Source organism: Thalia democratica, chromosome 4 (assembly GCF_965202585.1).
Source record: "Thalia democratica chromosome 4, ktThaDemo2.hap1.1, whole genome shotgun sequence".
Lineage (NCBI taxonomy): Eukaryota > Metazoa > Chordata > Thaliacea > Salpida > Salpidae > Thalia > Thalia democratica.
This window is the reverse complement of record NC_139168.1, coordinates 25,108,784-25,136,066: the sequence shown is the minus strand read 5'-3', so window position 1 is coordinate 25,136,066 and position 27,283 is coordinate 25,108,784. Positions and strand designations below refer to the sequence as shown.

General features: G+C 25.2%; 2 protein-coding genes across 2 annotated transcripts; one reads left to right on the top strand and one right to left on the bottom strand.

The window, feature by feature from the left end:
• The first annotated feature begins 3,770 nt into the window (after positions 1-3,770).
• LOC145833168 (trypsin-2-like) lies at positions 3,771-7,912 on the top strand. The gene is made up of 6 exons (XM_082940366.1): positions 3,771-3,816; positions 4,207-4,354; positions 5,714-5,864; positions 6,553-6,661; positions 7,326-7,465; positions 7,766-7,912. The coding sequence occupies exons 1-6, from the start codon at positions 3,771-3,773 to the stop codon at positions 7,910-7,912; spliced, it is 741 nt and encodes a 246-aa protein (XP_082796492.1).
• An 11,510-nt stretch (positions 7,913-19,422) lies between these two features.
• On the bottom strand, positions 19,423-27,042 carry LOC145834944 (ribonuclease P protein subunit p30-like). The gene is made up of 6 exons (XM_082942474.1): positions 26,867-27,042; positions 25,490-25,629; positions 22,104-22,292; positions 21,532-21,674; positions 20,852-21,000; positions 19,423-19,857 (listed from the first exon to the last, which is right to left on the bottom strand). Exons 1-6 carry the CDS (start codon positions 27,027-27,029, stop codon positions 19,697-19,699), a joined length of 945 nt encoding a protein of 314 aa, XP_082798600.1. The 5' UTR covers positions 27,030-27,042; the 3' UTR covers positions 19,423-19,696.
• Between the last annotated feature and the right edge of the window lie 241 nt (positions 27,043-27,283).

Here is a 27,283-nt window from a genome sequence, read left to right as displayed (position 1 = left end):
CAAAAAAACTTTTCGGTTATCGAGTCATACACCAAGATACAGTTTAATATCATGTCCAGAACAAAGAAAAGTTTGTAAAAAATATCAGAAACCAAAATACCATACAACAAAAGGAAAACTTCTATAACTAACTACTTTAAACAATAAAGTTAAACCTGTTAATTATTTAATACTATTTTTTTTGTAGTACTATTACACTGTCATCATGTAAACCATATTTTAATTATACTAATAAAAATATATATCTTAAACATCAAATTAATATATAAGTTTCTTACCCGCATTTATTGCATCATAATTTAAGCTTTTTTGAATGAAACTTTAGGTTTTCAAATAATTAAAATTTGTAAAAAATGGATTTACACGTTTAATATGATGAAATGTCTATAAAATTAATTTTATGCTTTAATTTCTAAAGCTAATTTTTTGTAACTTTATTCAAATTTAAACTTAGTTAACATTTTCACAAGTACAACTGTATTTTTGTTGTACTTTAATGAAAATTGATAGCAAACATAAGCTTTAAAATCTTATATCAATAATATTTAGTATATAATATAGAATAAAGTTTGTCGAGTAAATTTTTTCTAAAAGCATTATAATACCTTTTCAAATTTTTGAATAGTTTTTATCGAATAACTTATTTTAAACAGTTTTTAAAAAACTTTTGTAAACTTTAAAATAACACAAATATTTAAGTTTTTAAGGACTTTGTTTTTTTCTACTATTAAGCAATGCAATATGCAAATAACGTTGTATGTTTTGACATTAAGCTCAATCCATTAAGATTACCGAGCAAAAATGCTTTAATGAAAATAACGTGTTCAACCAGCTTAAAAAAAAAATATTTAATCACTTGGTGGCAGACTTGTGTTTTAATTTACACAGATTCGCTCCCATAATGCCGCCTTCACTTTTTGACCTGCTTGCCTCTATCTCCCTATTACTTACATATTTTTACAGTTTAATTTATGGTTTAAATTTTTGATCAAAATGCATCAATTACTATAATTTACAAACAATTTTAGTTTAAACAAGATAATAATTAACGCGGAAAAAAAACTATAAAACTACCGTAGGTATTGGTACTTGACTTGTTTAACCATGAAAGACATCTAAACCTTGTATGAAGTTATTTCCATTAAGTTTTACGGTAAATGTTTATCTTTTTCTTACAACTTTAATAAAACGCGATGATATTCAACGGTTTATGCACTTGGTTTTATAATTAGCATTTTAGTACGCAACATTTAAGTAAACAAAGCATTAAGTGCTTTTTGGTTGTTTTATTTAAAGCTATATACATAAAAATAATAGCAAAGCTTAAAAATACTTAATCCCTATTGAGACTGTATACGTTTAGTTTGCGAAAAAAAAAAAAAAATTCTTGCTAATACATGCTTACTTATAGAATACTAGGAATTTATATCTACACTTACAGCTAATAAGAGTATAAACATTTGCAAATTCTTTTGTTAACTAGCTACCAAAAATGCAGGTTAAAAGTATGACAAGTACTTGTAAGAAGTATTATCTATACACAAATGTTTGAAAATAGTTATCTTTTTTAAAATTAAAAATGCCAGCTTCAATATTTTATGATTATTTCTTTTTAACAGTAAACATGTTCAACAGATTTAAACAGATTTTTTTAAAACTTGATTTTGTTTTCTTTTTGCAATGACATTTCCTTTGTTTTCTACAAAACTATTTTTATTTTTTGTAAATAGCTTTTTTTTCTATATGATACTAAAAACACATACTGTTTTAATAACTTAGTACTATTAGTTTATTTAATTTTAAAATTTGAAACTTTTTTTACTGACGATATTGGAAATTCGATCAATCAAAAAATATTAATGAAAATCAAGATCTTTATTGTCAAGTAGACAACTTATACTTTATATATAATTCTATATAGTAATATACTTGATAAAAATAGTTATAAATATAGAATTATATATTATATATTAAAAATATAGAATTACATATTATATATCAAAAATATAGAATTATATAGGTACTTTAAAAATATAGAACTATGTATAAAGTATAATTTGTCTAATTGACAAGAAAATTAAACTTATTATCAATACTATAACAGACTTTTTCTCACTAGTATTAAAGTAGTTTCATAACTAATGAAATAACTAACTAACAAATTACAACAAAACTAGTGTCAAATTTTCTTTTACTTTTTAACTTATTTATCAAAAAAATAACTAAAACTTTAGTTAAGTACAACTTTTAGAAACATTATATGACTGTAAAAAAAATATTTTTTGTATAAAAGTTTAATAAAAGTATGTTAAGCTTAATAAAAATAATAAGTATGTTGTTGTAAGTAGATAATATATAACGTAATACGTATCTAATGTTTTAATATAGTACAAAATTTAAGTATACTAGTCACTATTACTATTATCGGTAAGCAAAAAGTTCTTCGTGCATTAGGTCCTAGAAGCAAACTTTTGAGCGATATTTTGTCGTTAAGTAAACTATAACTATTACTTAATTTTATTACTACTTTTTTAAGAAAAAAACTTTTAATTTACTACCTTTAAGTATCAGCAAATAAAAAAAACTTTTTTTCAAATAGTTTTTATGAAAAGTGAAGAATAAACTAAATACTAATTTGCTTTAAAGTATAAAAAGTACTTAACTTTATATAATTTTTATTATTTACAAGGTTTTAAACATTTTAATTTCAATAAATATCAGTAAAAAAATTAAAATTTACCTACAGCTTACTTAAAAAACGTTTTAACAATAAATAACGACTTTAATTTAAGTAGATTAAATTAAACGTTTGTTATTGTGAGTATTTGTATATAATCAACTAATTAAAACCAAAATATATTAAATATGTGTATAATAAAAACAGTTCATATAAAAAAAGTTAGAACTTAATAACTTTAACTAGTCAAAATATCTATTTAACAATTAAAATGGATACGCCTACAGTTTTTCTGTTTGCATAGCCTAAAAATAAGTATTTCAGTATTTTTAAGTCATCGTAAACATATTAATTTATATCCAACACGCAATTTTTTTAAGTGTTTGACCTGTAACAAAACAAACACAAGTAACCTAATTTTCTTGGCAATTTCTTTGAAATTAATCGAAAACAAAATAAATTGTGTTAATAGTAAACAAACATATGAACCACAAAACCAAGTAAAGTAATTTATAGCAAATCAAAAAGTTGCGCTTCTATTTTTAAACTATAACTTTTATGAAATTTTCAATTTTTTTGTTTAAATATATATTTAAAAGTTTTTAAATTTAAAAATAAAATTAAAATTTTATGACTGATACAGTTATTTTCAAAAAAAAGCTTAGTTGTATTCAAAAAAAAATATGAGTACTAAACCAATTCTTAATTTGTTTTACATTATATTTAAAAAAAATATTTCATAGTTTACAATGAAAAGTTTTTTTGAATATACCGAACTTTCTAACATTTATTACAGTATTTGTTAATCAATTATTTTAACAGATCCTTTTTTCTTTATCAATGTTCTATACTTTAATGTTTTATAATTTTAGTTATAAAGTTACGTCATGCAAACATTTAAACTTGCATAAACTTAAAAAATTATCGTCTGCAAAAAGCTTTGAACTTTGTTTGCATTGTCAAGTTTATCGGAAAAATGAAAATTACAATTGAAAACTTGCATCTGTTATTTTTTAAGCTTAAAACTAAGGTTCAAAATTTTTTCTTTACACTTTGGACTGTCTTGCTAACGAAAAAATACTCAGATAATAAAATGATTGTTTTTATTTCATTACTCAGCTTCGCAGTTTTTTCCGCAGGTAAATTTTTGTCAGTTATATAATTTTTAAAATTTTTAGCAGCATAAAAAAACTTCTTGTTGTTTGAAATAACTCAGCTTAAAGCTTTAAAAGCTTGGTTTAATTATTACTTTCTTAGCAGCAGTATTCTTTCTGAAACAAGTTTTATCTATGGTCGAAGTATACTATCTGTAAAATTACATTAATTAAAAAATATATCAACAATGATTACTATTTTTAACTTGGCTTTATTAAAATAGTACTATAAACTTATTGATTACAACATTTGTAACATTTAACAGTTTTTACATTAGACAGAAAAGACGGTAACTTTGATTATGCAACTTTTTTTTTGTTAACTGTAAACCGTAATTGTTTTACTAACTGCTTCAATCACTGCTTTATTTACAGCATCGGATGACAAGATAGTCGGGGGAAGTCCGGTGACCGCGAACTCGGTGAAGTACATGGCAAACATAAAGTACCAGGGATCGCTCACTTGCGGCGCCTCGCTGGTCAGTGAGCACTTCGTCATTACGGCAGCTCACTGTTACTACAGGTTCAGTTGAATTGTCGCTTCATGTATTTGTTATGACGGAATAAAGAATTTTGTGGAATTCTATAAATTTCTATAGCTGCTATTAGTTGTTGTAGATTTGCTCGCTTCATACTAATTATTATGACATCATTGTTGTTTTTACAGTAGTTAATTTCGTGTTGCTGTAACAGAATATTTTACACATGATTACTACTTTTGCTACTTCACAATAAGGATATAAAAATACATGCTGAAATTTCGTAAGTAAGTATTCTAACTTTAAAATTGTTACATACTTTTTGTTATTTATAACAACTAGTTCTTGTACTATTATGTAAGAATATCTACATTTTAAATAATTTTCTAAACAAAAAAGTACTTAGTTCTAATATAAGTTTTTAAGAATAAGTTTATATTACAATATTTTTTATATAGTTTTGCAGACTAGAACTTTGCATATAAAAATAGCTTAATATTTGTTTGTAGGCAAAAAAAGTATTTACTTCTCTTGACCCTAGTAAAATTTACTTAAACATTAATACTACAATACTTTAGTGTTTAAATTTTTGTATTTGAATGTTTAGCCCTATAAAACATGAGCATTTAAAAAAAACAAGTATAAATCTTATTATAACTTTTAGATCTCTTTTGGATTAAAAGAAAATAATTAATAAGTAAAATATGTATATGCACTTTCACTTAAAAAACTCTATATTACCTAAAATAAATATACTATCACCTAGTATTTGAAATTATTGATTATTTAACAATTTAACATTTACATAAAATTCTGCAACAAATATTTGCCTTTGTTACCACATTTTGCGTAACTAATTATTTAGAAGGTGAGAATTTTCAAATGTTCATTGTTTTTGTAGTGTACACACACTCTTAAGTCAAACAGTTATGTAACTTCAACATTATGCAGTGAGCAAACACTACAAAATGTTACACATTACACCTGTTCTTATTATATAACGTACTTAAGTGAAATTGGTGGTGTTTAACAAGATTACGACCAAGTTTAGTATTTTAGTACAATTATGTATGCTAGTTATCACAAAAATTGTTAAATTAGTAAAAAATATTTTTAAAACCTTTCAAGCTTGATTGCGTTTATAGAGATTTTAGAAGATAGCTTTAATCTAAAAAAGTAAAGAAAAATTTATACTTTTACGATATAATTATAAAAATACAAATGTGTTTAGAATACTTTACCTCATTCTATTACTTTTTAAAGTTTGGTTAACTACTTGATTTTTTAAAACTTTAATTGTGTTTGAAACCATTAACAAAACTCATTTAACTACACATACTATAGTTGGTGTGTTTGATAAAAAAGGGCTTATAATATTAATATGATTTACAATAATTCAACAGCAACACAGACCCTCTTACAATTACATTGGGTGATCACACTTTATACTTCGATGAGAATTCAGAGCAAGTATTCAGGATAAGCAAGCAGATACCGCATCAAGAGTATAATCCCAGCACCATGGAAAACGATATCATGCTCATTGAAATAATGGTTTGTTTTTGATATAAACAAATATTTTACATAATCGTGAATAAGCAATAGTTATAAAATTGATTTTGTTTCTACAACACTCATAAAAATTTAAAATAGTTAGAGAGAAACAACTTAATTAAAGTTATTGTCTTTTTCGGGAAACTTTGGCCCGCGAGCAACTTTGTATTATAAATGAATGTGGCCCTCGTAAAAACTTTAAAAACTATTCCGGGGTTTAAAATTAAAAGTATCAAAAGGAGTCTAAGAATACTCAAAGAGATATTTGAAACCTACAATAGATATTAAGAGGTCAAAAGATATGAGTACAAGCTAAACAACCGTGGTCAGCGAACGTTTTTATTTAAACTAACCACTAATTCACAGTCATAAAGGAGCCTACCATATAAAATTTAGTTATTCTACTTGCCGTTGTTAGTCTAGTTAGTTAACGGAAATTAGTTTATCATCATGCAAATGGAAACTTAAAACTTCAAAGCTTTCAATAAAAATAAACAAATGAACAAACTGTAATAAACTAAAAGTGTAAAACATTGTGATACAGACTTCAAATCGTAGCAATTAGGTATTTACCATAACGAATACAATGTATTCCAATGGTGTATACAATTGTAGGATTTACTTAAAACATTGTGTAAAGTTACTTATGCATATATGATGTTCCTTTTGTACTATTTTAGTTTCACAGGGGCGCGCAACACTGACTGACAACGTGCAACCGGTTGCCATACCAACGAACGACCCGATTGAGGGGGTTTTATGTGACGTACACGGGTGGGGCTACGTCACACCTGATGGTAAGGAGAATATTATTTACTAATATAAGTACTCATACGCTGTCAGTAGTTAAAATACTTTAGTTTTGAAAGTACTCGCGCTTGTTTTTTTTCATAAACTGTTAAAATTGTTTGTAAATATTTTTAAAGTATACAAATAAAAAAATTAACGATTAACACTTAAACATATTTTATTATCATAATAAATAAGCTAGGTAGCAATTTATAATTTAGTTTAAATGAAACAAATTCTTTATAAAACATTTACAATTTTTCTTATTGTACTTTATTGTTTACTTTCACTAGAAAAAAATCGGACTCTTTTCATTCAAGTAATAGATAGTCAAAACTCTACAAAACTAAACTAAAATTCATGATTTTATTAGATTTATTACTTATATAACTTTATAACTTATAACACAAAGTTTTAAAAGTGTTCGGAAATAAGCTACAAATAAACAAAATAAATGGATAATGATTTATAGCATTTTAAAATCATATTTAAGCAAGCTAAATAACAGGAACATATTTAATTTAAATTCCAAAAAAAGTACAAAACTATATTTTTACTGATATTTTTACTAAAAACAATTCAGAATATTTACAATCAAATTTTAGATAATCCGAATTCTACAGGATTCTCATTTAAACGAAACAAGCCAGTTTTTATAAATTTTCTCATCAGGTCCGCTGTCAAACGAGCTGCAAGGTATCAGCTTGGCGGTGATCCCCAACTCAGATTGCGAGATCTTCTACGGGAGCCTGATCAAAGACAAGATGCTGTGTCTCGGATTGGTCGGGGTGGAAGGCAGAGATTCGTGCATGGTGAGTTGCTATTTGAAAACAAATATTGGAACTTAAAAATGTTACATAAGTAGACGCGCGTTTTATTGATTTAACACGTGTAAATTTTTTTTATAGGTTATTTTCAACCAACTTTAGCCACGATAAAAAAAACGTACTCAATTTTTAAAGCTACTATTTTTATCTGTTATAACAAAAAAAAATTAACTTTTTAAACATGTACATACATAAAACTACTATTTCATTTTTAGTGAGATTCAGTAGTAAAACATAATTTTACCGAGACTTCTTAAACTCAAAATAACAAAACCTTTCACACAGGGAGACTCGGGCGGGCCGGCGGTGTGCCACGGCAAGCTTCATGGGATCGTGTCTTACGGCATCGGATGCGCCGATCCCAGGTACCCGGGAGTCTACACCAGAGTGGCTAGCTACCACGATTGGATTAACATCATCGTGCTTGCATAATAAACTCTACTTGTTATTACATAGTTTATGTTAAATGTCTAAAGGTTTTCAAAATTTACTTCAATAAACACCCGTTAGGCAAACAATATATAGTTAGTCCATTATATTAAATATCACCCTTTCACTAATTAATTACCCATTTACTTGTTTGCTCTTGCTTTTTTTTTCACCTTGTATCCAAAATCGCCCAAATTATACTATTGTTTTATATAATATCTAATCTTAACTACAATTTGTCATTTAAATTAAAAAACAAGGAACCCTTAATCTAAAACTGCTGCATTTTGATAGTTACTTCTAGTGAAACTAGTATAAAAGGTTGAACCACTACATTCCATTCAACATTATATACTTAAATTGACTTTAAAAGTTAAAAAATTACAAGATAATACTTTTGTGTTTTCGTAATTTATCGTAACCAAATTTAAAGTTTATAATTGTTTTTTTAAATTTACCAATTATAAAACTTGATTAAAGCAAGTTTGAACTGCCAAACAATGGTTAAACAGTTTTCTCATACAAAGATTATAAAGTTCCCTTAGGTATTTCAAAATATTTTTAGTTAGTTTGACTTATTTTTATCTAATTTGAACTAAGTTTTTGGTATCCTTTAGCTTGTTAGTAATGTGTTTTATGTTTAGTTAAGTAAAAGTAAAAAGTAATCACTAATTGAACATTGAATGCATCCTTTATAATTTAATTACTTAAATGACATTAAAAATAATTAGTAGTTCAACTAAACAGAGTCATTTATTTTGTATATAATTTGTATTGTTTAAACTTTATGGAGTTCAACATTAAAAATGAAAAAACTATTAGTTCTTAAATCCTATAAACCAATTAGTGTTAGTTTATTGTTTACTAAAACAATTTCTTTTTATAATTTCATAACTTTAGTGGTGTTTTTTAAAACATTTATATTTGTTTTATTGATATTTTATTAAAACAGACTTTATTTTTAAAGCATTTTTCATTATTAGAATATGTTGTACAGAAGTATCAATAATTTTTTTCTTGTATTTGTATAACAAGAGAACTATTGTTTTTTAATTTAGAACTAAATGTATGATAAAATATTTGTTTTTTTTAAACCAAAAAGGTGTGTATTACTTTTTGTAAAACGTAAAATGTTATATACTCTAAGGTGTTTAAGTAGTTTACTATGCTTTTGTAAACTTAATGATTTTTTTAATGAAAACAACAACAGTTTTTAAACACTCAATTATCAAAAAACGTGTATCTTAAATCAAAATTTCCTTTAGTTTTTTTATTAACTTAGGTTTTTTAGATAAGTATTTAAAACGATTTGATTTATTTAAATAGTTACGTTACTTTTCCTTACTAGTTTTCGTCATTGTTTACTAAAATGTAAATTAAATTTCTCTGGCATCAAACATTTTCTGTAAGCAGATCTTAAAAAATTTAATAAAAAACAATTTATCTGTTGTTCAAATACCAAAAAAACCTAATTAAACTTAATTCTTTATTAGTGACCATTTTCCCTTTTCAATCATTTTAAATACTAAATAAAAAGTTTATTTATTAATTTATATATACGTATATTTTAAGTTTCTTAAAGCTTTCGTAGTTTGAAAAAATATATATTGAAGCTATCTTTTTTGGTAATATTGAACATCTTACACAAAAAGCCTAAACTTAGAAAATTTTACGAACGACCTTATATAGACTTAAACCAAGTGACTTTTATTTTTTTTTGGTGTTCGAAACTAATGCTGGAATGAATTAAGAGTTGTGTAAAACCAAAACCTCAAAGCTACCGAAGTAGTTTAGTATATCAGATATATCAGTTTCATTGTTTCTTTATGAATTTAGGGTACTCAGAAAAGTTTAAAAATATTTTAAAACTTTTGTCGTGACTGCCTTCTACAACCTATCTGACTAACTTCCTGACTATATCGTACAATAGTCGTAGAATAATAAACTCAAATTTAATAATCTTAATGTTTAGACAGTTATTTTAGTAACCGGAAAATGTTTTATAACTTACTTAAGTTTTTAAAAAGAAATAAACTGATTTTATTATGTTTAGATATTAAAGATTTATTTTTTTACACACTAAACATACTTACATTACTTTTTGAGTTTATTTTAATTTATAATTTTTTTTAATTTTTATAAATTAAGACAGAAAACAGTGACTTTAGGTGTAACTGTATCATTTATATTATGATGATTAAAATAACAATTATCGAATAAACAATATGATCATTTAAATATTTACGAGGGTTACTTTTGCACAAATAGCTTTTTTTTGCAATTTTTTAAAAATGTCCAAACTTTAGATCCACTTATTTTCCTTATCTTTAAAGCTAACTTGGATTTTTTTTTTAATTCTAAGGAATGTTCTTTTGCCTTAAATAGAAAAAAAATATACCTGATTGGGGTATGAATTTTTAGTGGGCCCCTTTAATTAAATTTAATTTAAAATTTTTACGACTTATTTTTATCTTTATTACATGACCTATGCTAGTTTTACTTAAATTCTCTAAGTTTACATTATTCGAGGGACTTCTTGCTCAGTGCTATGAATTTATGCAAAACTTGCATTTAGAAAAATAAAAATAAATCGGAAAAACTAATATTTCATTAATATAAAACTTAGTTAAATAAGCATATCGAAAAAAAAAAAGTATTCGAAATTTGTATATTTTTGCAGTAAAGCTTGATAAACTTGAACATTAAAATAAGATATATTTAAAGAAAAAATGTCATATCTTTAAGAAAATATTAAAAGGAAAAATAAATATTTCCTTGATTATAAACTTAGTTTAATAAGTAAGTTTAAATAATAATTACTATATTTTTGCAGAAAAGCCAAAATAAGTAAAAAAAATGATAGAAACGTTAAATTTATAAAGGGGCCCGACTTAAAAATTCAAACCCCAATCAGATGTTTTTATTTTCTAAATAAAGGCAAAAGAACATTTTTTAGAATAAATAAAAATTCAAGTTAGCTTAAAAGATAAGGAAAACAATTGGATCTAAAGTTTGGATTTTTTTTTAATTGCAAATAAAGCTATTTGAGCCAAAGTAACCATCGTTAAATATTTTAAACTTAAAAAACACTTAAAATTTAAAAAAAAGTAACATATACAAAACTTACTTAATAATAAAAAAAGTGGTAACTTTGAATGGGTTTTAATAAAAATTTTACAAATTTATAAGCTTATTTGTTCTTCCAAATCAAAAAGATTTGAAAAGTAATTAAAAACTTATATTAATAAGTTTTATCATTAAAAAACATCCATTTATAAACTTTTTATACAATTCTGTAAATGAAAGCTTTTGTACTTATATTAATCTGAAAGCTAATTTTAGAAAACTGGATTTAAAAAAACGTTATTTATCGAAAAACTTGTGTGTAGCTATCAAAAAAAGAAAATAAATCAAATAAAAAAAAACAGCTAAAAAAATTGAAAGTATGCAATGTAATTAGATATCAGTAATAGTAAGATATCGGTAATGTTTGCAAACGAGTAATGTAAAACTTACACGACTCGTTTGCAAACAGGGCATTCCCCTGTATTTCTCACAAACTCGTCCAAACAGTCTCGGCCAATCGCATGCCCGCAAACGAGGTTGGCGCGAAACCGGCCAATCACATTACCGCATTTGTCGCATTCGCTCAGCTCGCTGCTTCGAACCATCAAGCTTTTATCTGCTTCTCGCTCAGCTGCTCACCAGCGCCGCTCAGCGGTGGAAAATTTTCGCGTTCGGTTTTCATCGCCGTTATTTTTCCCACAACTTCGTAGAAAATGCTTCCTCGCAGCTTTTTCAGCTCGGCTTCCGACGGCTGCCGGTTCTGCTTCAGGGTTCTCGCGTACGGGCTGTTGCTGACGTCATCGGAAGCAAGGTAATTATTTATGACGTCATACACCTTGACCCTCTCGTCAAAGTCGAAGTGATCTCGAACTAGTTTGGTCACTATTTCAATCTGGTACCATGTAAAGTTTATTAGTTTCGCTTTTTTGATGAAGTCGGTGTGCCGTTCTAAAAATTCCGAAAAAGTGTGCATTTTTTAAACTGTATAAAATACCTATTTACTTTATAATAAATTTGTATCTATCTAATTTAAGTATTTATAAAATCTTGTCAAATGAATAAATTAGATAAAAAATGAATGTTTAATACCCTTACTTACGTTTAAAACATATATTGGCACAATCATTTTTCATTCAAAAAAAAAAAGGCTTTTGGTTTGCAATAATAAACGAAGGGAAATACCAGTTTTATAATAAAAGTTTGATGTAAATTTTCATTAAAGTGTTATGTTAGTTGTTAAGGGACTTTAATGAACAATTAAAAATAGTAGACAATATATAAAACATGTTAGTACAAAGTAACATACTAAAAATAGAACTTTAAGTTCTTTATTGTTTTTTTTTCGGTCGACATAATTTCTATACAAACTTAAATGTTGTTTATGTTATTTTTGTCAATTTTTAAACATAAGTTCAGCTTTTGGGTTTTTTTTAATTTTTTAGATTATATTTAAGTATTTTAACAAAAAACTTTTACTATTAACTGTGTCTTTTTTTTAAAACACAAAATAAAAAACTTTTTATTTTTTAGGTTTTATGACAACCTATAAAAAGTTTTCCCTTTTTTTAAACCAAATTAAACAGCTATAAAAAACCAAAAAAAATACTATAAAGGATTCTAAACGTCACAGAGCAAACAATTCAAACTTTGTTAATCTTCTTCAATTTTCAATTTTGCAAAAGCTACTTTTGCATCAAGTAAAAAATAATTTATAAGCTAATTTTTTACATATTTTACAGTACAACTATTAAAGCTATGTAACGTTTTAAATAAAGAAATAACTCTTATGTTTTAAAAGTACAAAAAAATAAGATTATACTTTAACAAACACATGATAAGCAGTTCTCAAAAAATTGTTGCATAACTTTTTTAAACACTTCAGTGTTTAAATTTTTGTTCACTTCTAATAAATTATACATATTACATATAGTAAACTTACTAACTACTATTTTATTCTTCTTAAATGTAATAAGTTTAACAAGACTTTATTTATTTTTTTCAACACTTTTTTTTACTACTTTGAAAACAAACTGAACGTTTTAAATCATTAAACACTATATTAAAGCTTCACACTTTGCTAGTATTACAAAAACGTTGTATTATAACATAAAAGTTCACTTAAAAAGACATTCGATGAATTTTTAATGCCAAACTGAAATTTTTACACTTAAATATGCAGATGGTTTATGGAGTGTACTTATTTCATAATATCACTCGTAATTGTGTGAAAAACTAGTACAGTGAAAAAATAAGATGATTGAAAAACTAAAATAAATGAAAATAAAAACTAAATTTAAATATTAAGTTTAATATTTTAAATAAAGTATTTATATTGCAAGACGTTTTTTTTTTGTTGAATTAGCTTAATTTAAATTTCTAGAGCTTGTATAGCGTTTATTTAACTGTTTAACACTTTGTAACTTTTATTCAAACCTGACTTAATATACAATTACTAAAACTCACTGCTAATATACAACTATTTAAAAACTATTTGTTTTACGCTCTGTTTTAGATAAAGAAAGATTTGTCGGTTCATAAGAATTTTTTAATGATTAAAGTAGAACTAAAAAATAATTAATAGAGTATTATTACAAACTCTACAAAGTACTACTTTTCTACAATCTGCTCAACTTGTCTAGGGTATTACAGAGAAAGAACGCAGTATACGTATAGTAGTTTTATAGTAAGAATAGTATAAGTGAAGTAAAAACAAAATTAGTTGCGGATCACTATACAAAAAGCAAAAAAAAACAATCTAGTTGCAAAACTTATTAAGTTTTGTACTTAAAAGTTTTAATTACTACTCATAAAGCGATAAAATGGTTTAGTCACTATTGCAAAATATAGTTTTAAATACTTAAAGTATAGTATCAATTTTTAAAACTTGCGTGATTTTAAAATCAGGTACGTTTTACTGTTCTAGACAAGACATTAAAAGGTATCCGTGATGGGCGACTCGATAACCGAAAGGTTCTTCGTACACCAGGTCCTAGGACTAAATGTTTTAAGCATTTTTTTGTCGTTCAATAAATTTATGTATTGCATAAATCACTTTACTTTATAATTATGCCACTTAAACTGAACGTTTTAAACAACAAACACAACTTCTAATGAACTTTTTTATAAGCAACTTATAAAACATCAACTTATAAAACATCAACTAAAATGTTCAACCAAAAATTGCAAACAGTACAACAAAAATATTAACTTTAATTGCTTTACTAAAATATTGCTTTTATAGTAACATTTTGTTTAACAAAATAATTTATACACATTTTACTCTGTTTCAAAATTATTCACGAATATCATAAACAAAAAAAACCTATCATGTATTAGTTTTTCATTTTATAACAATACAAAACTCCTCTTCTAGTTTAATATAGTCAAATTAAGTTTTTAATAAATAATCCAGACTTATTTGCTATTTAAGTAGACGTCTGATGTTTGTTAAACTTTGTTAGATTTCGATTCTTTACCTTCTCACTTGGTTTTTTTAATATTTTTTTAACATAAGCTTAAGAATTCCTAGCTTCTTTTTAAGAGATTTTTGCTTTTTTATTTTCAAGTTCTTTCATATGACTGAACAGTTTTCTTTTGTATGTGGTCATTATCAGAGTTTCAATTTTTGATTTACTTTTGACAATTCTAATTTTTAGAAACAGACCCTTTAACAATAAGTACAATAAGTTTTAAAGAACTCAAAAATATTTTTGTTAATAATAATTTAAACGTCAGAATTTTCTTTAGTTTTCTTTTCACTACTAACGTTTTCGTTAAATATTCTCTAAAATAAAAATAAAGATACTATGAAAACTATAATACTTGTTGAACAAAATAAAAAAATACTGTATTTAAAGCATTGAATGAATATTTAACTATATTATTTCTAAATTTATCTATCAAATTAATAAATTTTTTTAATAAAATGTGTGTTTAAATAAATACCAAAAAATCATAAATAAAAAAGCAATAAAAAAATTTGTGTTTACATATAGAAAAAAAAGCATTTCTAAATGTTGCCAAAGTAATGTCTTTGATATTTAATTTGTTAGTTCATCTTAAGTTTCACAAAAAGCAATTAAAAGTTTATTATTAAACTATACTAAAAGTATACTAAGCATTGAAACGCGAAAAATGTTGCCTATTGACAATGAATACTACTAAAAAGTTTAAATAAAAAAGGTAGAAAAACTTACTAATAGGATTTTATAGTTAAAATAAGTATAGCTATTAAGATTTGGTCATTTTTAATATGAAATATGTCCATAATTATTTAATAAAACTTATTTTGTATATATTTTCTGATGTATACCATGTAACTTATGTTGTGGTTAGAAAGCTCTGTACTTTGTACAATTTAAAAAGATTAGCAACATCATTTGCTAATGTTAAAACATAACATAATTCTATATTAACTTATAAATAAAAGAGGACATTTAGCTAACTTTTACCGAACATCATATCAAAAAATGCACATCATGTTTTTATTTTATATGTTTTTCAAATTTCGATACTAATATTATGCAACTTATTTTTTTCTTTCAAATAATTTTTCAGTGACTTTTCAAAAATTAAAAACAAAAATATTATATATGTTTTGATTTTTAGAAAACAAATAAAGAGATTTCAACTACCAGAGGAGAATATATTTATTCTTTTAAGACTTTATTATGCAAACTAAGTTTTGGTCAAAGACATTGTCAGTGCTTAAAAAAAAAATCTAAAAAGATATGTAACAGTCATGGAAAATAGTATTTAAACAATTTAAAAAAAAAGTTTTACTTAAAAACGAAACAAATAATTTTTTTTTTTCAACCTTAGGATTAAAACATAAATTTTTTTAAGTAAAACTTTGTTTTCATTCAGTTTTTTAAATACTTTTTTCCATGACTGTTACATATCTTTTTAGATTGTTTTAAGAACTGACGAGGTCTTTGACCGAAACTTAGTTTGCATAATAAAGTCTTGAAAGAATAAATAAATAAAAAATAGTAATAGTTCTTTTTCAAACTATAATCGTGGTTAATTTTTTTAACTAATATAATCACACTTTTGTTTTAATTAGTAACCTTACTAGTAGATATAGAATTTTTACTTGTATTTTGTAGAAATTATCATTTTTAAACAATGTTTATTGTATGAAGCACTAACTTATATGTATTTTAATGAACGTTCAGCGTTGAGCTGTACTTTGTTGTAACTTGATCTCTACTATTAGAACTATCTTGAACCCAAAGCTCAAATTTTTTTTTTATTAAAGCGGCCCTCCGAAGTCAATGGACAAGTCCGGCACCCATTAAATGTTGCTATATCTGGCCGAAAAAAAAATATTTGATTATGTTAGAAGTTTTTGAAACAAGTATGGTTAAACAAAATTATTTGGGTATTAAAAAAAAATCATTCTAATTTAAAAAGTACATAAACGAAATACAAAAGTAAGTATTAGCATGTCAATTAATACAAGAAGCTAAAATTTACGACCATCCATTATACTTTGCACTAATTAAAATTTACTTCTTAAAAAGTAAATAAAACTTACAAGTCTTGATTGTTGTTTTTTGTTGACAACAAAACTTAATTTTAACTCAATATTTCAGTTATTTAAAATAGCTTGTTAATTTTATTCAAAATCAATTTAACTACCTTTCCAGTAGTCTAATTAAATTTGTTCATCCATTAAAATAGTAATAAGTCAACTGTTAGCTATTTATATGTTTGGTAGGTGTCCAAAATTCACGGCAATCATTATTACACTAATTTTTTTAGGTTTATTGAAATTATGTTTTAAACTTAGTATAGTTATAACTTAAACTATAAAAGTTTGGTCCGTGCAAAAGTAGCCGAACCCTTTTAATGTTAGCTGTTCTACATATATGTATATTTTATCAGTATTCTCCATTATAACTCCAACCACCCGACGATAATCAGGTAAAAACCTACCTAAAATGATAGAGAAAAAATTAAATAGGCTGTCTACAGACCGGCAAATCTTTGATAATGCAAAGCATATCTACCAAGTTGCTCTAATGCTAATTTAACTTCAAACACGAACTTGAATATGAAAACAAAACTAACCTTGTAGACAAAAAGAAACGAAAACGAACAAGAAAAATTATGTTTTTCAATCCCCCATACTGCCAGTCAGTAAAAACTAACGAGAAAAAAAATCTTGGATCTAATTGACTAACATTTTAAAGTAGAGAGCATGAAAAAGATTTTTAACATAAACAACTGCAAAGTATCGTATTGTTGTATGGAAAATATTAAATCACTAACAAGTGGCCACAACAAGAAGATACTAAGTAAATTGAACTATAAGAAAGATCAAGAGAATAAGACGTGCAACTGCCGCAACAAAGATTCCTGCCCCTTAAGTACTTAAGGGAAAGTATTGTATACAAGGCGACAGTCACTACTCAGAACGAAACCAAGGAATACATAGGATCCACGGGAGGCCTATTTAAAAAGAGATGGTACGCACATTAGTGATATGAGAAATGAGAATAATAAAGGAACAGAGCTTTCCAAGTACATTTGAAAATTAAAAAACAATAACACTTGCTACGAAATAAAATGCAACATCATGCATAAGATTAAAGAAATAAAAATGTAGGTAACATCTGTAAAACTTACAACCTGGAAAAAATTGAGATAGCACTTGCTGACAAAAAACTAAATCTAAATAAAACACAAGAACTTTTTTACACCTGTCCGCACTTTAGGAAATTCTATTTGAAAACTTGGCGTCTTCACAGCAGTTACTTTTCTTTGTTAATCTTTATTTCTTAAATGCTATTTTGTTGTGTTATAAGCTACATCTAAATCTGTAAGAAACATATCAATAATTGTAAATATAGACCGTTATTACAAGCTTTTATTAACTTTATTACTTTTCGTTCACTTTTATAATAATGTTATATTAACATAATGATTTTTTTTTAACTTAAAAACTTGACTGTATTAGTTTTTTTGCACTATATTATTTAGTTATCCATTGTCTTATTTTGCAGGCTTGTGGGGTGAAACGTTGTTACCTTTGTTTAAACAAATTTAATATAAGTATTCTCCATTATAACAAATTATTAACTTTAGTTCATTTTTACTTTTTTTTTTAAATATAGCTTTTAAATAAATATGACATATATGTAACTTATTACAATTTTATAAAACTATCAGGTAAAATATTGTACTAGCTAATTATTTACTTTTATTTTGCTATTTGCTTATACACACTTTTGCACTTTCAAAATAAGCTACAAACACTAATACATGGTTGCCACAGATCAAGCTAAGAAAAATTTCCTGACTTTTTACTAAAATGTTCCTGACTTTTCTAAATCAAACTCTTAATTTAAACTTATTCTAAAATACATAATCTAACACTTAAAACTATAAATTGCTTTCAATCTAATTGTAATACAGGTTAATACAACAGTTTCAATCATCAAACTTACATTACATCACTTCAACCATCTGTGTATGATTGATGTACTTGCAAATAAACAGCTCTATCAGAAAAGATATGGTTTCCTTCATCTGGTCTCCTCTCTCTCTTATAACTTATTTCAAAAATTTAAAAAAACTATATAGAGGAAAGTATACACATCAACTTGTTACATAAAATACTAAACTAACTGCTTAATTATAAAGAACTTAACTATTTACTTAAATAAAAAACACTTTGATTCCAAAATTATGCTAGATAAACTTTTGTGTTTATATCACAGTTTCACTATGTAAGTGTCCCTGCTACAGATCATCAATACTAACTTACAAAAACTGCTTGTTCAAGTAGGGTAGTTGTTCAATATGTTAATAGAAAAGTTTTGCAGTTTTATAAAGGATATTCTATTAATTTATACCATATGAAGGCATTGGAAATTAAATAATTTTCTAAATTTATAGGAAAATTTTGCTATTTTAGTCTGACTTTAAAGGACTTTTAATTAATTTTTACCATTTGAAGGCTTTGGAATTTATGGAATTTTGAAAATTTAAACTGACAAAATCTTACTTTTTTTTTTAACTTTGTCAAATTTCATAACTATTCTTGACTTTTTTTCAAAAACCTCCATTTTCTCCTGACTTTTGTCTTTTTTTTTAGTTTTTCCTGACTTTTCCTGGCCTTGTGGCAACCCTGCTAATAACTTTAAAAAAAAACTTAAAATAAATGTTTTTAAGGGTAGTTATTTCGAAAAAATTGTATACTAATTCAAGATGTTAGTTGATTAAAAAATAATATTTGCCAATAAAATTTCTAAAAAATCTAGGTTACCAAACCTTAGAAGTTTTGACACAAACCACTTAACTTAATCAAATCAACGTAATTTAAAAAAATTCTTAACTTTTTATGTATAGATATTTTTTTAAAGATTATAAAAGTATATCTATGTTCAACTAAAAAGAAACAAGATAAATAAGTGAGTAAATTTACTGTGAAAATATTATATTTTACAACAATACATTAACAGGATTAAACAGTATATTTAAAAACTTTTAAAATATAAAACTAATTATAATCATTAGAAATTAGACTAAATATTAAACAAGAAAACTAAATAATTAAACTATAACTATTACCTAACATAAAAGTTCACTAAAAATATTTTTACATAAAGAGGATAAAAGCATTTTTTTTTTTAACTTTAAAAACTTAAAACATAAAAGTTATAAAATAAGTGAAATCAAGAATAATCCAAAAAAAAAATATCATTTATACAATTACAAATCACAGAGTTTTTTATTTTCAGGTTCATCTTGATTACTAGCATTAGATGGTCTTTTCACTGAGCATTTTATTGCTACTTCATCTACATTATTTGCTTTTACTTCATCTACATTATTTGGTGCTACTTCATCTACATTCATTGTTTCTACTTTGTCTAGTATTTTACAAAAATTTAAGTTAAATACTCTTACTAATATTTTTTATTGCTGAATAAACTACACAAGACATACATTAAAATAATACCCTTTTAAGTAAGTAAGTTTTTTGTCAGTGTTTTAAACTTTATGGTGTAGATAAGCATTACTTAAATTTTTTAGTTGTATTAGTTACTTGTTTAAAATTGCTTAATACAATATTGCTGTTTAAACATTTATAAGCGGGTAGGTGTTAAAAATGCAAGAAGAAATACTTTTGTATGGCGTTACTTTTGCACGAAGACTCTTTTGCACAGCTGGGAATTTTTGTATGTTTAAGTTTATTATTAGTTATATATATATATATATATATATATATTTACTATCACAGTTACCCATAACTTTTAATCTTGGTCGAAAACATTTTTTCTTTAAACATTTTTTTTTTGTTTTTTTTACAACTACCACTGTTACCCCTAACTATTAACTTTGGTTATTAACTCTATTTCTCTTTTTAATATTTTTAAGTAATTGATTTTATGCTTTATTTTACTAACACTGTTACGCCTAACCCCTGTTCATTATGTTATCTTTTTAATATTTTGTGTATTTTTTTTTTTCTTTGACTACCAATGTTACTCTTAACCCTTGGTCTGCACTTTATTTATACTTTTGTGCAAAAATTACCCTACGTGTAAAAGTGTCCTCGTGCATATTTCGCCCACCCTCTTTATAAGTAACTGAAGTAATAACTCCATAAAACATCAGCGATAATCGATATAATTTTCAACAAATATTTCATATTGACAATTTACATGCAATAATAATCAAAGTTACAACCGTTTTTGTTTATATATTGTTTTGTAAAATAAAAACATTGTAAACTGTTTTTAGTTGTATTAGTTACTTCTATGAAAAATTTAAAAAACTCTTATGCTGTTCAAAAAAATTAACTTTTTTACTCAAACGAACATTTAATAAAACCTCAGCAACGAAATAAAATTTTCAACAAACCATCACAAACTCTCTGCACAAACACGGCGCTCTTTGAAGTTTTTCTCATGAAGGAGTGCACCACCGTTTCCCTCATATTTCTCTCGCAAACGTGTGTTGTCTCGTTTAAGGGAATTCCCAGCAACAGCGAGAGGTGAGCCACCGCTTTCCTGCATTAAAAAGTAAATATGAGTAAAATATACTAATCATTAAAATAAAAACCACACAATAAGGTTGTTATGTTAAACAAAAAAGGAAAAATTGTTGCTATTAAAATTCTCAGACTAATATACTATTAGAATTTTTTTTAAACTGTATTAAATAACAAAATAACTGACTGGTGAAACCTACAGTAAGAACTTTACAAAATTTTTTGCAAAGTTTTAAATCAAAATAAAAAATCAAACTAATTACAAAACAAAAACAAACGTTGATTTGAGCTTCATGTAATTATTACGATTATTAAAAACTTAAATATAATATGTTTTGGTTTTAAGAAAACACAAAGAAAAAGATTTAAGAAAATAATTTAAGAAAAAACTTAAATATAACATATTACTAATTTCTGTTTATTTCATTTTCAGCAACAAACGCAAAGGTCTTTGTTCAAATTAAAATAAACAGTATAAAATTTTCAGCATAAACAACAAAATTTTTCTACGTTTTGAACTAAAATAAAAATTCAAAGTAAATAAACGCACGGTGGCCTGAGGTGCATGTGAGTTTGTGCGTTGCTGCTGACAATCACGCACGGTTTCTTCTTGCTCCATTCCCGCAGCCTCAACGCTGCTGATATCGTGTGTTTCATCGTTTCCATGCTCCTTATCATCGGTGAGTAGTGAAACTGTGGAGCATTTTGTTAATCAGAAAAAATATACTACTATCAGCTATGGTCCTCTAAAAACAAGATTTCTCAAAAAACTACCATTAAATACGCCTAAGACCCTTTTTTACTATTATCATCAAATCGGGAAAATCTAGTAAAAAACTACCCAAAAATACACCTAAGACTTTATTTTATTGCTCTTCATCATCAACTCCAGAATATATAGTGTAAGTTTCAAACTATAGCCTCGTGGACCCCTGTGGCCCTTTACCACTCACATCCACTTTCGCCCCTTTGCTTAAATTTTGGTATATACATAAAATTAACTTACAAATACAACAAAAAAAAACTGGATTAATAAAGCTTCTAAATCCATAGGAAATCTTTAGAATTAGAAAACATTTTTTTACTTAAAATTTTTTAAAACTAATAACTTTATTTTTTTACCTCAAATTTGATGTTTCTATCAATAGCGGCGCGCACGGTCTTGTTCGTCAAATTGAACGGGGTTCGGTGCATCCCCTCAACGACTATGATGTCACAATTAAGTTGATTGCAGGCGGCGTGAAACTGATCGTCGTTCAAAGGCTTCACCGCTATCAGGTCGAATTTTCCATCGTTGATGAAATTGCGAACCTATTTGATTGGTTGTAATAGACTTTCATTTATTATAACTAGATAAAGAAAATAACTGAGATAACTTTATTCAATATTTTCTTAAAATTTTATTGATCAAGTCGAATTTCCCTCGTTTATCAAGTTGCGAGCCTGTTTGGTTTACGTTATAATTAGTGTTTCCAAAGAACAATTTAGATAATTTTATTCATGTGTTAAAACTATATTTTCATTTAACGTTACTATGCACGCTTATATGTCATTTTTTAGGTTTGTTTAATTGTTATTCATACTTGTAACTAAACAATAAAAACAACTAATTGTAAAAAAAATAATGTAATACATTAATAAATTAAAAAAGTTAATGAGATTTTAGTGTTGCTAGAAAAGTTTCAACTTTTTTTCATAAAAAAATTTCAATCCCTGACATTTACTTATGTTTCATCTAGTTTTTCGCAGTTTGAGGTGATAAACTTTAGATAAATATTTTAGCACCAAAATGGCAAGTTCTGCAATTTAAAACACTCTTTTAAATGCCAAACAACTATATTTGAAGTCATTACTTAAAGTTAAACTTAGTTTTATTACCTAGAAAAACAGTTATACATCAAGTTAAACCTTTTATTTAACTATTCACCACAATGTAAACTATTTGCTTACAAGTGAACATGTTATGGGATAAGTTGTTTTAATAACTGTTTATGAAACAATATATAGACATAGAATATAACACGTATACGGAATGCACAGCTTCGGTGGAGTTTATTTACAGACCTTCCTTATCCAGATTTATATTTATTACATTACAGTTATTAAATTCAAATAAGTTTTACATATTTTTTGATATAACTTTTTTAAGGTTTAATAGCCATAGAACCTTAAAATGTTTTGGTTTAAAGTCTGAAACAATTTTTAAATACGTAAAATATGTTATAAATAACATATTAGATACGATTAAGGTTTGTTTACACACGTTTCTTAGGTTGTATGTATAGTTCAGCGTGATTCTGGTCCACTGTGCCATTTACTTTTCTGCCCTTCTAATATTCTTTGCCCCCTGTTAGCCAATTGGTCATCAATGGGGTCAACTATGGGAGCATTTACCTAAAGTTTTAATCAAATCACAGCTACTGAAAAGCTGTTTGAAATTGGACAGTGTTGTCCACAAGTGTATCTAACTTAAAGTGAATATTATTATTACACCCGGGTTTATATAATAATCCATGATGCAACTTATTGTCTTCTAATTTAATGACTTTAGCATTTGTTAAAAGCATGGTACAAAACTTAGCGAATCACTTCAAAGTTTATACATAATGTTTGTCTAATAATAAACAGTACTAGAACATTATTGAAATAGCAATGTTTAAACTGTTGTCTCTATCCATAGGTTTCCAAAAGTCTTTATATTATTTTTTTTTTAGTTTCACATCAAATTTAATTAAAATATCAAGTACTAGTATAAACGTTAAAAAAAAAAAATAAAACAAATTAAAGACAGAAGTTTAATAAACAAATGCACCTTTTTATTGGATATTCACAGTTCACTAAATAATCACTCATTTATTATTTTTATCTTTACTTATGTTATTTACTAGTTATTGCCCCTTACAACTTAATAATATTTATAAGTTTTAAAACAGGTTCTCAACAAAGTATACCACAAGTGTAATGACATTTTGTAACAAGAAAAGAGTTGCACAAATTATAAATTTATCTTTTTTACATCTAAACTTTAGGTTCGTTTAAATGTTAATTAAAATCAAAATAATTGTAAAAACAAACTGATTTTAACTGTAGTTTAAAATACTTTACTAAATAAGTCAAAAAAATATCTAAAAATATGTAACAAGATAAATACACAAATAATTACTTTGAATAGAAAAAACAAAATTTGAGCTTGAATTAAAAGCTAAAAATTAATTGAATGTACAAACAAAAAAACAAATCAATATAAACAACTTTAAAGTATCTAACTAAGCTTGAATAAATTCTAAAAAATAAGTGTCAATTTTTTTTAAGCTTACAGCAATAGTTACTGGCATTAAAAATTCCTGTAAGTAATTGTTTAAAATTTTAGCTTTAAAAGTTTAAACATAACCATAAAAAGCTACTTCTAAAATCTGAGCATTTTTAATTTGAAAAAATTAACTACTTATAGAACTATATATTAATACTAGGCACAGTTAAAAATCCAACTAAAATATTTGTTAAAATAAAATACAAAAGACTTCAATATTCTTAAAACTTTTAAAGTAAAGTAGTCCTGTAAGTAAGGTGAAAAAAAACAAAATTACAAACAAATAATTAATAATTAATAATGATTCATAAATGAAAAATATTTAACATTTTATTATTTGAAAATATGTTTATTGGTTTTTACTAAACATAGAATGTAAGTTATAATGCTTATTTACACAAGTTATATAAAACTACTCTTGAATTATATTATAATTTAAAAATACATTTTATTAAACTTCCAGGAACTACTTTTGAATAAAAAAGAACGAGATACAAACTTATATAAATACTAGTATTTTTCATTAAACATACAGTACAATTATTAAAGTTGAAACATAAATAAATTCAGTATTTTCAATAAAAAATCATAGAAAAAAAAAAAAACTGTTTAATAATAAAAATTTCAAAAATATTTGTTATTAGAACCACTTCCATGTACTTTTATAATTAAAAAACAGATTGTTAATGTCTTTTTTAAATTACAAAAGACTTAAACATACAAAATAATCAAGTTATACTCTTGAAATAAATTTCTTATAACGTTAAATTATAAATTATTTAAGGGTTGCCTTTCTTTAGCATGCGTAAATGATTTGAATCAATCTGAGTAAGGAACAAAATAGTTTGAGAATGAAAAAATAAACATATTATTTTAAAGCTGTACTTGATTTATCTTTTATTACAACTACCTACAAAATTTACTGCTTAAAAAGCATTCTGCGCTTTGAAAGTAAATAAAAAAAAATAACAAAAGAGCACTAAAATGCAATAGCTCAGAATTTTACGCTTTCAAATATTGTAGTGTTAGTGAACTTCAAAACAAAATGAAGTATTTGAAAATTACTTCATGTTGTTTTCAAATACTGTGTTCAAATAGTATAACAAGAATTTTCTAAAGTATTTAGTACAACAATTTAATTAAAGTTAAAGTAAGTCTGTTAATAAACTATTTTTTTGTTTAGTTAAAGGAAAATTACCTTGATTCTATCACTGCCAGTCTTCAGTTCAATTGTAACTCTGGAAAGCTGCATAAATTTTCTGTTGCTTCCCTTCAAAATCTGCTTGGATCTTTCACTCAACTCAATTTGCTTCAGTGGTTCAGGAAGCTTTTTCCCCTCTAAAATATTTGATCAAATTAGTTTACAAAAATTAACTAAGATATTCAGGAAGCTTTTTCCCCTCTAAAATATTTGATCAAATTAGTTTAGAAAAATTAACTAAGAGATTCAAAAGCTAATTTTACAATGTTTACATATTGGATAACATAGATTCATTTATCATTATAAAGCTGTTTTTTTAAGATGAATTTCCATTTAAGGCTCTAAAGATGCTAAAATTAAGTTGACTATTAAAATTATGATGTTAAAGGATTATTATATGTTTTGGTTTTAAGAAAACAGATAAAGAGATATCAACTACTAGAGGAAAAATAATATATTTATTCTTTCAAGACTTTATTATGCAAACTAAGTTTCGGTCAAAAACTTTGTCAGTGCTTAAATAAATCTAAAAAGGTATGTAACAGTCATAGAAAATAGCATTTAAACAATTAAATAAAAACAATTTTTTTTACTTAAAAACTAAACAAAATAAACTTTAATATCAAGATTGAATTTATGGTAAAGTTTAAATTTTAGTTAAGTTTTAAAATCTATACAACAACAAGAATAACAATAGAAGCAGCTGTATGTGGTGTTAAAGGAGTATAATAAAAACAAAGTTTATAAAATAACTAATTATTATTTCAATATGTCTGTTTAAAAGTGAAACCTATGATTTTGTATAAAATTAATCAGGGTTGCCATTATGCAAAGTGAAAAAAGATAAAATGAGTGACCATAAACTAGGCTGAATTAATTATAAAGTTTAAAATAAAATATAGTAAAACCTTTTTTTTTTGTTTCAATTAAAAACTTAAAAAACAATTAAAAATCACTAAACAAAAAGAAATTTAAACTTCTAAAAAAGGATTATTTTTAAGGAAAAAAAAAAAAAGTCTTCAAAACTAGCCTGAGAAATAAAAAAGTTTAATAGCTTAAGTCTTCCAAAAAATTTCAATCAAACCAAAGTTGGACCGAGGTTTTAATTAAACCTAAATAAGTTCATTTTACACTTAAATAATTTCTATAAGAACAACAAACTTTTCCTGTTAATTTTTTAAAAAAATTGATAAGTATTAAAAACTATGATAAAAAAATTCTACTACTAATATAATGTTCAAGTCTTTTATTTTAAAAGTTACTGTTGAAGTACCCAAACGAAAAACATTACTTTTGTATTAAAAGAATACAAAAACTAAATGAGTTTAGTTCATTTACATACTTTATAAATTCTTTCAGTAATTAAGCACAAACTTTTATTGAAATTGTCTTCGGAGGCGACTTCAGTGTTGAATGCAACAACGTTGTATCCCAGCCTTATCAGCATGTCAAGTTTCAGTTTGTTGGCAGTCATGTTGTTATCTGCTGGCACACACAAATCACATAATGACTTGTGTTCGGGTATTGGCAGGTTCATTTGTTTATTTATAAATTGCTGAGAAAATTAGATAGTCGGAATTAATATTGTTATAATAACAAAATTAATTATACTTATTAAGTTAGTGAAAAAACTACAAATTTTAATTTTTAATAAACTAATGACTAGTAGTGTAAATCCTACAGGTAATTTTTGGCATATAAGTTAGACTCCAATCTACAAAATTAGTGGCTTTTTATTAATAATTAAAGTGTTGTACCTTTAAAAAATCCTTCAATACATCAGCTTTAGCA

Coding starts and splice junctions, on each gene's coding strand:
- LOC145834944 (XM_082942474.1), bottom strand. CDS start 27,029: ATGAACCTGCCAATACCCGAACACAAGTCATTATGTGATTTGTGTGTG. Junction 25,630..26,866: donor CGAAGACAATTTCAATAAAA/GTTTGTGCTTAA, acceptor CAAATATTTTAG/AGGGGAAAAAGCTTCCTGAA. Junction 21,675..22,103: donor ATAGAAACATCAAATTTGAG/GTAAAAAAATAA, acceptor AATGCTCCACAG/TTTCACTACTCACCGATGAT.
- LOC145833168 (XM_082940366.1), top strand. CDS start 3,771: ATGATTGTTTTTATTTCATTACTCAGCTTCGCAGTTTTTTCCGCAG. Junction 4,355..5,713: donor GCAGCTCACTGTTACTACAG/GTTCAGTTGAAT, acceptor ATAATTCAACAG/CAACACAGACCCTCTTACAA. Junction 7,466..7,765: donor AAGGCAGAGATTCGTGCATG/GTGAGTTGCTAT, acceptor CCTTTCACACAG/GGAGACTCGGGCGGGCCGGC.